Source organism: Oncorhynchus tshawytscha, linkage group LG02, assembly GCF_018296145.1.
Source record: "Oncorhynchus tshawytscha isolate Ot180627B linkage group LG02, Otsh_v2.0, whole genome shotgun sequence".
In the NCBI taxonomy this organism is placed as follows: domain Eukaryota; kingdom Metazoa; phylum Chordata; class Actinopteri; order Salmoniformes; family Salmonidae; genus Oncorhynchus; species Oncorhynchus tshawytscha.
In genome coordinates this window covers 1,144,233-1,158,006 of record NC_056430.1, presented here as the reverse complement: position 1 = coordinate 1,158,006, position 13,774 = coordinate 1,144,233, and the positions used below count along the sequence as shown (strand labels likewise).

Below are 13,774 nucleotides of genomic sequence, written 5' to 3'. Positions count from 1 at the left end.
TGACCTGGTCTATTAAACCACTCAGTGGATATGACCTGGTCTATTAAACCACTCAGTGGATATGACCTGGTCTATTAAACCACTCAGTGGATATGACCTGGTCTATTAAACCACTCAGTGGATATGACCTGGTCTATTAAACCACTCAGTGGATATGACCTGGTCTATTAAACCACTCAGTGGATATGACCTGGTCTATTAAACCACTCAGTGGATATGAATATGACCTGGTCTATTAAACCACTCAGTGGATATGAATATGACCTAGTCTATTAAACCCTCAGTGGATATGACCTGGTCTATTAAACCCCCTCAGTGGATATGACCTGGTCTATTAAACCACTCAGTGGATATGACCTGGTCTATTAAACCACTCAGTGGATATGACCTGGTCTATTAAACCACTCAGTGGATATGACCTGGTCTATTAAACCACTCAGTGGATATGAATATGACCTGGTCTATTAAACCCCTCAGTGGATATGACCTGGTCTATTAAACCACTCAGTGGATATGACCTGGTCTATTAAACCACTCAGTGGATATGACCTGGTCTATTAAACCACTCAGTGGATATGACCTGGTCTATTAAACCACTCAGTGGATATGACCTGGTCTATTAAACCACTCAGTGGATATGACCTGGTCTATTAAACCACTCAGTGGATATGACCTGGTCTATTAAACCACTCAGTGGATATGACCTGGTCTATTAAACCCCTCAGTGGATATGAATATGACCTGGTCTATTAAACCCCTCAGTGGATATGACCTGGTCTATTAAACCACTCAGTGGATATGAATATGACCTGGTCTATTAAACCACTCAGTGGATATGACCTGGTCTATTAAACCACTCAGTGGATATGACCTGGTCTATTAAACCACTCAGTGGATATGACCTGGTCTATTAAACCACTCAGTGGATATGACCTGGTCTATTAAACCCCTCAGTGAACATGAATATGACCTGGTCTATTAAACCCCTCAGTGGATATGAATATGACCTGGTCTATTAAACCACTCAGTGGATATGAATATGACCTGGTCTATTAAACCACTCAGTGGATATGACCTGGTCTATTAAACCACTCAGTGGATATGACCTGGTCTATTAAACCACTCAGTGGATATGACCTGGTCTATTAAACCACTCAGTGGATATGGATATGACCTGGTCTATTAAACCACTCAGTGGATATGACCTGGTCTATTAAACCACTCAGTGGATATGACCTGGTCTATTAAACCACTCAGTGGATATGACCTGGTCTATTAAACCACTCAGTGGATATGACCTGGTCTATTAAACCACTCAGTGGATATGACCTGGTCTATTAAACCACTCAGTGGATATGAATATGACCTGGTCTATTAAACCACTCAGTGGATATGACCTGGTCTATTAAACCACTCAGTGGATATGACCTGGTCTATTAAACCACTCAGTGGATATGACCTGGTCTATTAAACCACTCAGTGGATATGACCTGGTCTATTAAACCACTCAGTGGATATGAATATGACCTGGTCTATTAAACCCTAGTGACCTGGTCTATTAAACCACTCAGTGGATATGACCTGGTCTATTAAACCACTCAGTGGATATGACCTGGTCTATTAAACCACTCAGTGGATATGACCTGGTCTATTAAACCACTCAGTGGATATGACCTGGTCTATTAAACCACTCAGTGGATATGACCTGGTCTATTAAACCACTCAGTGGATATGAATATGACCTGGTCTATTAAACCACTCAGTGGATATGAATATGACCTGGTCTATTAAACCACTCAGTGGATATGACCTGGTCTATTAAACCACTCAGTGGATATGAATATGACCTGGTCTATTAAACCACTCAGTGGATATGACCTGGTCTATTAAACCACTCAGTGGATATGACCTGGTCTATTAAACCACTCAGTGGATATGACCTGGTCTATTAAACCACTCAGTGGATATGACCTGGTCTATTAAACCACTCAGTGGATATGAATATGACCTGGTCTATTAAACCCCTCAGTGGATATGAATATGACCTGGTCTATTAAACCACTCAGTGGATATGACCTGGTCTATTAAACCACTCAGTGGATATGACCTGGTCTATTAAACCACTCAGTGGATATGACCTGGTCTATTAAACCACTCAGTGGATATGACCTGGTCTATTAAACCACTCAGTGGATATGACCTGGTCTATTAAACCACTCAGTGGATATGACCTGGTCTATTAAACCACTCAGTGGATATGACCTGGTCTATTAAACCACTCAGTGGATATGACCTGGTCTATTAAACCACTCAGTGGATATGACCTGGTCTATTAAACCACTCAGTGGATATGACCTGGTCTATTAAACCACTCAGTGGATATGACCTGGTCTATTAAACCACTCAGTGGATATGACCTGGTCTATTAAACCACTCAGTGGTCTATATGACCTGGTCTATTAAACCACTCAGTGGATATGACCTGGTCTATTAAACCACTCAGTGGATATGACCTGGTCTATTAAACCACTCAGTGGATATGAATATGACCTGTTCTATTAAACCACTCAGTGGATATGAATATGACCTGGTCTATTAAACCCCTCAGTGGATATGACTTGGTCTATTAAACCCCTCAGTGAATATGACCTGGTCTATTAAACCACTCAGTGAATATGACCTGGTCTATTAAACCACTCAGTGGATATGACCTGGTCTATTAAACCACTCAGTGGATATGAATAAACCACTCAGACCTGTCTATTAAACCACTCAGTGGATATGAATATGACCTGGTCTATTAAACCCCTCAGTGGATATGACCTGGTCTATTAAACCACTCAGTGAATATGACCTGGTCTATTAAACCACTCAGTGAATATGACCTGGTCTATTAAACCCCTCAGTGGATATGACCTGGTCTATTAAACCACTCAGTGGATATGACCTGGTCTATTAAACCACTCAGTGGATATGACCTGGTCTATTAAACCACTCAGTGGATATGACCTGGTCTATTAAACCACTCAGTGGATATGACCTGGTCTATTCAGTGGATAACCACTCAGTGGATATGACCTGGTCTATTAAACCACTCAGTGGATATGACCTGGTCTATAAACCACTCAGTGGATATGACCTGGTCTATTAAACCACTCAGTGAATATGACCTGGTCTATTAAACCACTCAGTGGATATGACCTGGTCTATTAAACCACTCAGTGAATATGAATATGACCTGGTCTATTAAACCCCTCAGTGGATATGAATATGACCTGGTCTATTAAACCCCTCAGTGGATATGAATATGACCTGGTCTATTAAACCCCTCAGTGGATATGAATATGACCTGGTCTATTAAACCACTCAGTGGATATGACCTGGTCTATTAAACCACTCAGTGGATATGACCTGGTCTATTAAACCACTCAGTGGATATGACCTGGTCTATTAAACCACTCAGTGGATATGACCTGGTCTATTAAACCACTCATAGTGGATATGACCTGGTCTATTAAACCACTCATAGTGGATATGACCTGGTCTATTAAACCACTCAGTGGATATGACCTGGATTAAACCACTCAGTGGATATGACCTGGTCTATTAAACCACCATTAAACCACGTGGATATGACCTGGTCTATTAAACCACTCAGTGGATATGACCTGGTCTATTAAACCACTCAGTGAATATGACCTGGTCTATTAAACCCCTCAGTGGATATGACCTTGTCTATTAAACCACTCAGTGGATATGACCTGGTCTATTAAACCCCTCAGTGGATATGACCTGGTCTATTAAACCCCTCAGTGAATATGACCTGGTCTATTAAACCACTCAGTGAATATGACCTGGTCTATTAAACCACTCAGTGAATATGACCTGGTCTATTAAACCACTCAGTGAATATGACCTGGTCTATTAAACCACTCAGTGGATATGACCTAGTCTATTAAACCACTCAGTGGATATGACCTGGTCTATTAAACCACTCAGTGGATATGAATATGACCTAGTCTATTAAACCCCTCAGTGGATATGACCTGGTCTATTAAACCCCCTCAGTGGATATGACCTGGTCTATTAAACCACTCAGTGGATATGACCTGGTCTATTAAACCACTCAGTGAATATACTACACATCTCTATAGTACCACAGATAGACCTAGACTACTACACATCTCTATAGTACCACAGATAGACCTAGACTACTACACATCTCTATAGTACCAGATAGGCCTAGACTACTACACATCTCTATAGTACCAGATAGACCCAGACTACTGGGGGCGGGGTACTGTTACTTACCCTGAGAACAGGTCCAAGGGACAGTGATAACTGGGGGTACTGTTACTTACCCCTATAGTACCAGGACAGTGATAACTGGGGGTGAAGGGTACTGTTACTTACCCTGAGAACAGGTCCAAGGGACAGTGATAACTGGGGGGGAAGGGTGAAGGGTACTGTTACTTACCCTGAGAACAGGTCCAAGGGACAGTGATAACTGAGGGGGGGGTGAAGGGTACTGTTACTTACCCTGAGAACAGGTCCAAGGGACAGTACCGGCTCAGCCGTTTCCACTTTCCATTGGCTAACTGTTTATTTAGAGAGAAGACCACAGTCAGCCAATCTGTCTCCATCAGGTGCAATTCTACAATCCCACCACCAGGGGGCAGATACCGATTACACCAGAACAGTCAACTTTCACAACAAATGCCTACTAGAATATTTCAAACCCATTACTATTGTTTGGTGTCGTCAAAACAAGCGGTAACATTAAACATATGCAAATTTATACATTTTATTTGTCAGACATGTTTAGCAGATGTTATTGTGGGTGTAGAGAAATGCTTGTGTTCCTAGCTCCAACAGTGCAGTAATATCTAACAATTCACAACATATACACACAAATCTAAATGTATAAATATTAGGATGAGCTATATCTGAGTGGCATTGACTAGAATACAGTATATACATATGAAATGAGTAAAGCAGTATGTCAACATTAAAGTGACCAGTGATTCCATGTTGTTCTATAAAGATTCTCGTTCTAGTCATTATTAAAATGTACATGTCATTTCTACTGATGACGAACCCTCCACCAGTACTACAACAGGTTCTTCCAGTTTCATTTCCAAAACAATATCAGCTCACCTTGAAATGTTGATGCATACAAAACCGGCACACCTTCCTCTTGATATCTTTCGTAATGTGTCTAGAGGCTGGTAGAAATCCACATTTGGGCTGTAAAACACAAGACAAGAATGAATAAACAAAAGTGAGTCAACGGTGGCTGGTGGATGAGTTGATTTCATTAATCGTTTTCCAACCAAAATGTCTCTTTTCAAGCTCAACACAATCATTCATTTCTTATAATGACTTCCAAACCCACGCTCCCAAGCTCACCCTTCCCTTATAGCCCGTTCTCAGTAACCCAGGGCCGTACCTATTCATTATACTAGGAGTATGATCAGGTATTTGTCTTTGAAATACTCTGTCAGTGAGTATGTTTGACTCACTGATCTGTACAATCCTACTTTCAAAATGACTGTTGTTCATGACATTTTCAGTCAGCCATTGTGTGGCTATGAGGTGAGGACAGCTGGTCATTCATAACAGAAACAAAATCCTCTGATCTCATGTTAACAACAAACCACCTCATCTATAGACCTTAATATCCCTATACAGAGAGGACAGACACCTCACCTATAGACATTAATATGTGAGCTTAGGGTCGTTGTACTGTTTGGAAGGTGAACCTTCACCCCAGTCGGAGGTCCTGAGCGCTCTGGAGCAGGTTTTCATCAAGGATCTCTCTGTACTTGCCTCCCAGTCGCTGAACAACATCCACACAGCGTGATGCTGCCAACACCATAAGGATGGTGCCAGGTTTCCTCTAGATGTGACGCCTGGCTTTCAGGACTATAAGTTCAATCTTTGGCCTTCACATGCCATATGGCAAACTCCAAGCGGGTGTTCAAGTGCATTTTACTTAAGAATTGCTCGTGTCTGGCCACTCTAGCAAAAATGCCGAATTGCTCATTAAAAGGAATAATTGACTTGCCTACTTAAAGGTGAAAATGCCGAATTTCAAGTCTCATAGCAAAGGGTCTGAATACTTATGTAAATAAGGTAATTCTGTTTTTAATCAATTTGCAAAAATTTCCCAATGTCATTATTTTTAATAATATTTTATTTAACCAGGGAAGTCAGTTAAGGACAAATTCTTATTTTCAATGACAGCCTAGGAACAGTGGGTTGCCTGTTCAAGGGCAGAACGACAGATTTGTACGTTGTCAGCTCGGGGGTTTGATTAGATAGTCTAAAGAAGGCCGGTTTTATTGCTTCTTTAAATCAGTACAACAGTTTTCAGCTGTACTAACATAATTGCAAAAGGGTTTTCTAATGATCAATTAGCCTTTTAAAATGATAAACTTGGATTAACTAACACAACGTGCCATTGGAACACAGGAGTGATGGTTGCTGATAATGGGCCTCTGTACACCTATGTAGATATTACATTAAAAATCAGCCGTTTCCAGCTACAATAGTCATTTACAACATTTACAATGTCTACACTGTATTTTGGATCAATTTAATGTAATTTTAAATGGACAAATAGTGATTGTTTCAATAAACAAGGACCTTTCTAAGTGACCCCAAACTTTTGAACGGTGTTGTACCAATTTCATCTAAGGACCAACAAAACTGACAGCTGTGCCATATAAATGACAAAATAGTTGGGAAGAGACTGATGTACCGATTCCATGGGTTTATGAATTGACACGCAAAACCACACCGGATTCAAAACGTTTTATTTAAATGACTATACAAAATTCTTGCAACCAATATAATGTTATATGGTGGACACAACCTTCCCAGCTCTGCAGATTTTGCTGCGAAGAGATAGTCATTAGATAATTTATTACGGTATTGTCCATTTGTAGCTTGTTTATGGTCACAGGTCCAGGAATGGCAGAAGAATTGCAACATTTACCTGGAGCTAACTCTGTAGATAGTATTGCTATGTGATTTGAAAAGTTATAGTCAATCGATCAATAATATATAAATTATTTCAGCAAAAAATATTAAATTTATAATCTATAGAAGCTATGAGAATAGAAAGGTTCAGTACTTTTGTGAAGCATCACAGCACAGTTAAAATATATGGCAAATAGAAATCCAAAATGGATGGTGTTAAGAGACAGATGGGAGGGTTTGAATGGAGCTGAAGGGACTGGATGGTGTTAAGAGAGAGATAGGAGGGGTTGAATGGAGCAGAAGGGACTGGATGGTGTCAAGAGAGAGATGGGAGGGGTTGAATGGAGCTGAAGAGATAGATGGGAGGGGTTGAATGGAGCTGAAGGGACTGGATGGTGTTAAGAGATAGATGGGAGAGGTTGAATGGAGCTGAAGGGATGAGATGGGAGGGGGAATGGAGCTGAAGGGATAGATGGGAGAGGTTGAATGGAGCTGAAGGGATAGATGGGAGGGGTTGAATGGAGCTGAAGGGTGAGATGGGAGGGGTTGAATGGAGCTGAAGGGTCTGGATGGTGTAGATGGGAGAGAGATGGGAGGGTTTGAATGGAGCTGAAGGGACTGGATGGGAGGGTTTGAATGGAGCTGAAGGGATAGATGGGAGGGATGGGAGGGTTGAATGGAGCTGAAGGGACTGGGATGGTGTTGAATGGAGCTGAAGGGTGGGATGGGAGGGTTTGAATGGAGCTGAAGGGTGAGATGGGAGGGTTTGAATGGAGCTGAAGGGATAGATGGGAGGGGTTGAATGGAGCTGAAGGGATAGATGGGAGGGGTTGAATGGAGCTGAAGGGATAGATGGGAGGGGTTGAATGGAGCTGAAGGGTGAGATGGGAGAGGTTGAATGGAGCTGAAGGGTGGGGCAAATAAGAAATGTAAAACATACAGATCTGTAAAATATATATAGTTTCAGAAATAGCACAGTTAAAAATAGAAATCAAACTGTATGGACATCAAAAATAGAGGAATGACTAAAAACAAACCAAATATAACTACTGTAAAACAGATGGTGTCTGTAAAATGTGTATAAACTGAATGTAGAAGCCTAAGTGTTATTGTTCATTAGTTTACTCCAATTGGGGGAAGGGTGGTAGGGTTTGGGGAATAATAAAGGTATATTCATTTATTTATTTTTTGTTTATATTCACACACACACCAAAACTATATCTGGGATTGGAAATGATGCAGATAATTACATTTGATAGAAGCTACATTCGAGCCACAATATTAAAGCTGATCACCCCCTGAAAAACAAAAACAAGAGGTAAAGGGGTAGGAATACTTCGCGGAGGTTGTGTTTGATAGAGATAGTTACAACACTGTGTAATATATATACACACACATAATGACATTTGAAATGTCTTTATTCTTTTGTAACTTCTGTGAGTGTACTGTTCAGTTTATTTCCCTTTTGAGTATTATCAACTTCACCTTGTTTTGGCAACGTTAAATGTTTCCCATGCTAATAGAGCCACCTGGGTTGAATTGTTAGACACACACAGTTTACACCGACTCATTCCAGGGTTTTTCTTTATTTGTACTATTTTCTAAATTGTAGAATAAATAGTGAAGACATGAGAATTATGCAAGTATTAAACAAATCAAAATATATTTTATATTTGAGATTTTTCAAAAGAGCCAACCTTTGCCTTTATATGACAGCTTTGCACACTCTGGGCATTCTCTCAACCAGCTTCACCTGGAATGCTTTTCCAAGAGTCTTGAAGTAGAGGACCTGTACCTAATACTCTACACAGAGAGGACTGATACGGTACCTTATTCTCTATACAGATATGAGAGGACTGCGACTGTACCTTAATCTCTATACAGAGAGGAGGTCTGTGTTCCCTGCAGCAGCAGCAGGAGGAGAGCTGGGTGAGGTTAGGCAGACACAAGGCACATCCACTCAACGTATCCATCACTTTGTCACAGCGAGACTCTGCCATGACATGGAACACACAGACAGATGGGTTGTTATAACACATTCATAACACACAGGCTTTGGCAACAACATTCTATAAACACACACAAATGTACAGTCAGAGACATTAGGGAAGGGTTTACCAGACTCCCATTTAGCCTGGCTGTGGACAACAACAAAAAATCTCAATGGAGAATATGTCATTTCCTCCTCCACTGTGTTGTGGAATATGTCATTTCCTCCTCCACTGTGTTGTGGAATATGTCATTTCCTCCTCCACTGTGTTGTGGAATATGTCATTTCCTCCTCCACTGTGTTGTGGAATATGTCATTTCCTCCTCCACTGTGTTGTGGAATATGTCATTTCCTCCTCCACTGTGTTGTGGAATATGTCATTTCCTCCTCCACTGTGTTGTGGAATATGTCATTTCCTCCTCCACTGTGTTGTGGAATAATAAGTCTACGTCCCAAATAGCACCCTATTTCCTTCATCGTACACTGCTTTTGATTGAATGAGCCAGAGGAAAGGACTGCCTCCTTTGCGACTGTAGAACATAGAGCTGAAACCTCCACATTATAGACATACGCATAGTCATCAACTGAAAAACATTCTACAGTCACAAAGGAGGCAGTCCTTCTGGCTCATTCAATCAAAAAGCAGTGTACTATGAAGGAAATAAGGTTCTGTTTTGGGACGCAGGCTGTTTCCACAACACAGTGGAGGAGGAAATGACATTTCATGATAAAACCCGAAATATGTCAAACCCTGATAATAAAGTAAAGAAAACAAGTACCTGGCCTTTCCTGCTGGACCTTCAATGACAGCTGGCGGACAAAGTCTAATGGGAGCTTCACAGCCTCCTGCAACAAGATCGAATAACTGATTAATTCATCTATATCATGAACCTATATCAGGGAAAATAAGAACTGACAATAACCTCAAGTTTAAACTATTTGACTGCCATATGAAACTAAAAAAGTACTTCCATTTCAACAAACAGCTACCAGGCTAACGGCGTGACACCGCTACCATGCTAACGGCGTGACGTGACACCGCTACCACGCTAACAGTAGGGTAGCCTAGTGGTTAGTGTTGGACTTGTAACCGAAAGGCTGCAGTTTCGAATCCCTGAGCTGACAAGGTACAAATCTGTCCTTCTGCCCCTGAACAGGCAGTTAACCCACTGTTCCTAGGCCGTCATTGAAAATAAGAATTAGTTCTTAACTAACTTGCCTAGTTAAATAAAGGTAAAACATTTAAATTATATGACATGACACCGCTACCATGCTAATGGCATGACATGACACCGCTACCATGCTAATGGCATGACATGACACGCTACCATGCTAATGGCATGACACCATGACACCGCTACCATGCTAATGGCATGGCATGACACCGGCATGACCATGCTAATGGCATGGCATGACACCGCTACCATGCTAATGGCATGGCATGACACCGCTACCATGCTAATGGCATGGCATGACACCGCTAATGGCCATGCTAATGGCATGACACACCGCTACCATGCTAATGGCATGACATGACACCGCTAACATGCTAATGGCATGACATGATATGACACCGCTAACATGCTAATGGCATGACATGACATGACACCGCTAACATGCTAATGCATGAAACACCGCTACCATGCTAATGGCATGACACCGCTAACATGCTAATGGAATTACATGAATGGCATGACATGACACCGCTACCATGCTAATGGCATTACATGACATGACACCGCTACCATGCTAATGGCATTACATGACATGACACCGCTACCATGCTAATGGAATTACATGACACCGCTAACATGCTAATGGCATTACATGACACCATGCTAATGGCATGCTAATGCTAATGGCATGACATGACACCGCTACCATGCTAATGGCATGGCATGACATGACATGACGCTACCATGCTAATGGCATGACATGACACCGCTACCATGCTAATGGCATGACATGGCTATGGCACATGACACCGCTACCATGCTAATGGCATGACATGACACCGCTACCATGCTAATGGCATGACATGACACCGCTACCATGCTAATGGCATGACATGACACCGCTACCATGCTAATGGCATGGCATGACACCGCTACCATGCTAATGGCATGGCATGACACCGCTGCTAATGGCATGGCATGACACCGCTACCATGCTAATGGCATGGCATGACACCGCTACCATGCTATGCTATGGCATGACATGACATGACACATGACGCTACCATGCTAATGGCATGACATGACATGACACGCTACCATGCTAATGGCATGACATGACACCGCTACCATGCTAATGGCATGACATGACACCGCTACCATGCTAATGGCATGACATGACACCGCTACCATGCTAATGGCATGACATGACACCGCTACCATGCTAATGGCATGACATGACACCGCTACCATGCTAATGGCATGACATGACACCGCTAACATGCTAATGGCATTACATGACATGACACCGCTACCATGCTAATGGCATTACATGACACCGCTAACATGCTAATGGCATTACATGACATGACACCGCTACCATGCTAATGGCATTACATGACACCACTAACATGCTAATGGCATTACATGACATGACACCGTACCATGCTAATGGCATTAACAAGTGGGGACACCGCTACCATGCTAAAAGGAAACATGCTGTTTGCATGACAATGCTAATGGTTGTCTTGGCATTACATGACATCGTTGCTAATGGATGAATTTAATGGCATCCCCACTAACAGCAGTGGCATTACATGACATTTTTGACTATAGTCAACGATGTTCTGTATGTGATGTTCTGTATGTGGCGAAAAGCTTGTTCTGTTGTCTGGAAGAGAAGAAACAGACCGTCAAGAGAAATTAGGTTGATGTGACATCCCGAGTGTGTTCATTTTTCTATGGATGATGCATACTTGTGTTTGCGGCTTCGCTTGCTTGGTTGATACAAGCAGTCAATGAAAGCCTTTAACTCCAAGTTGGACCTTCGGGCCTTGTTAAGATAAATATCTTGGATCAGCTTCCCTTTCCCCATTAGAGGATGAAATGTAAAACTGACCCAGGATCAGTGTGTAGGGCCAACTTCACCCTAGCCTGGCTCCCACCAGTGCTGATTTCCAAAACCCAAATGTATATCAAATTCCTTAGAAATTATCACAAGGAGTTTATTCATTTATTTATCCAACAGTTATGAACAAATTATTTTCACCCTGGCCAAACCCGGACAACACTGGGCCAATTGTGTGCAGCCCTACGGGACTCCCTTCCACGGCCAGATGTGATACAGCCTGGATTCGAACCAGGGACTACAGTGTCTTAGACCACTGCGCCACTCGGGAGCCCAATTGAGTTGTTGATTAACCATAAACACACTAAACGTTTCCCAGAATAAACCAGTCCAAGACATATGGTAGTACATGTGTTATTATTATCATCATTTGTTACTATGCAAGTTACGGTTGGAATGTTTATGAACTAACAAGTCTACATACTAATGGGACAACTTTACTAACCTTAGGTGAGTTTTCAGCATCTTCTGTAGAATACTTCAGTAGCCGAAGGACTCTGGCGTGCTAGATAGGAAAGAGAGAGTTGTTAGATACAACAACATTGTGAATCTTATTTATAAATACGGTGGAGTAAAAATGTATTTGCTGAAACCCACTTGATAACTCAGCAAGGTTAGATAGATAACTAGCTCGTTTGACTTCCAAGGCATCAAAGACATGCAGCTAAGTTGAGTTAACTGGCTAGCTTGTCAGCTAAGTTAGCAGCTGGTGTGGAAAAGTACAAGAATTAGATGACTTCTTGGGAAACTATCTTGTAGCAAATAAAGCAAACAATATTTAACTTTCCACTGTTAGACATGGACGGCGCCAGACAACTTGGCCAGCTAGCTATTAGCTATAAGCTTACTAATGTTAGCTAGTTAGCTGCATATGCTACTGTTGCTAACTAGCTCACCTGAACATGAGAAACCACTAGGCTTTTGTTGCCCTCGCCGTGGTATTTCCAGTCGTTCTCGTCCATTTTATCCAGTTCCATAACACAACTGTGCGATGTACTAAAATGTATCTCTGTATAAACTCCAATAACTTTCCAAGGCCAACACACCACAAGTTCCGATGCTGTAACAATTACTTCAGCTACTGACACCAAGACAGTGACACCACAGATGGTTAATTACTTTACAAAAAAAAGATTTGCTGCAACGACGGCTTTCTGGAGGAAGTCCCGCCCACAGATGTCTTCTTCTTCGGTGAGGTTTAACGGCGGGTTCATTACCGCCCCCAAATGAGGTATAGTACATTACACTTAGTGAAACAGCATGGTATAGGAGAGCCGGATTGATTTTTTTTTACATGAATACAATAAAAATATACATGTATTTTTAATTACCCTTCCAACTAACCCTATACTCATTAAATCTCATCACCTTATTCTACTACTTTAACCCGATCTGATCATACCCCAGGCCAATGACCTGAGAGGACGGGACACCCCTCAACACACCCTGTAAATCATCTGAAGTTAAATTTCATACTCCCAAGTACTTCTCTGCAGCTGCCACCACATCATCCATTTTCTGTGACTTACGTTCAACCTCTGCGGTACAGTTGATAACCATTGCTATGAACACTATACAGTAAGCCAACCTTACTGAGGCCCTCAGTTCTGGAACAGATTTTATATTCACAGGGATCCTCTCAGAATACCTCACCGTTGATCCATCCTCCTCTACTTTCTTCAATGCCTCAGCATACAGTACAACACCTTCTGTACTACT

At 41.8% G+C, this 13,774-nt stretch overlaps 1 protein-coding gene across 1 annotated transcript in view; it reads right to left on the bottom strand.

Moving 5' to 3' along the window:
- Positions 1 to 13,208, bottom strand: part of LOC112222097 (inositol-pentakisphosphate 2-kinase) — a 28,006-nt gene extending 14,798 nt beyond the window's left edge. The window contains exons 1-7 of the mRNA XM_042304855.1: positions 12,952 to 13,208; positions 12,501 to 12,560; positions 11,759 to 11,818; positions 9,754 to 9,820; positions 8,853 to 8,977; positions 5,158 to 5,247; positions 4,540 to 4,598 (exon numbers count right to left, since the gene is read on the bottom strand). Of these exons, the coding sequence (XP_042160789.1) occupies positions 4,540 to 4,598; positions 5,158 to 5,247; positions 8,853 to 8,977; positions 9,754 to 9,820; positions 11,759 to 11,818; positions 12,501 to 12,560; positions 12,952 to 13,032 (542 nt within the window). The 5' untranslated portion in view covers positions 13,033 to 13,208. The remainder of the gene's footprint in view (positions 1 to 4,539; positions 4,599 to 5,157; positions 5,248 to 8,852; positions 8,978 to 9,753; positions 9,821 to 11,758; positions 11,819 to 12,500; positions 12,561 to 12,951) is intronic.
- Between the last annotated feature and the right edge of the window lie 566 nt (positions 13,209 to 13,774).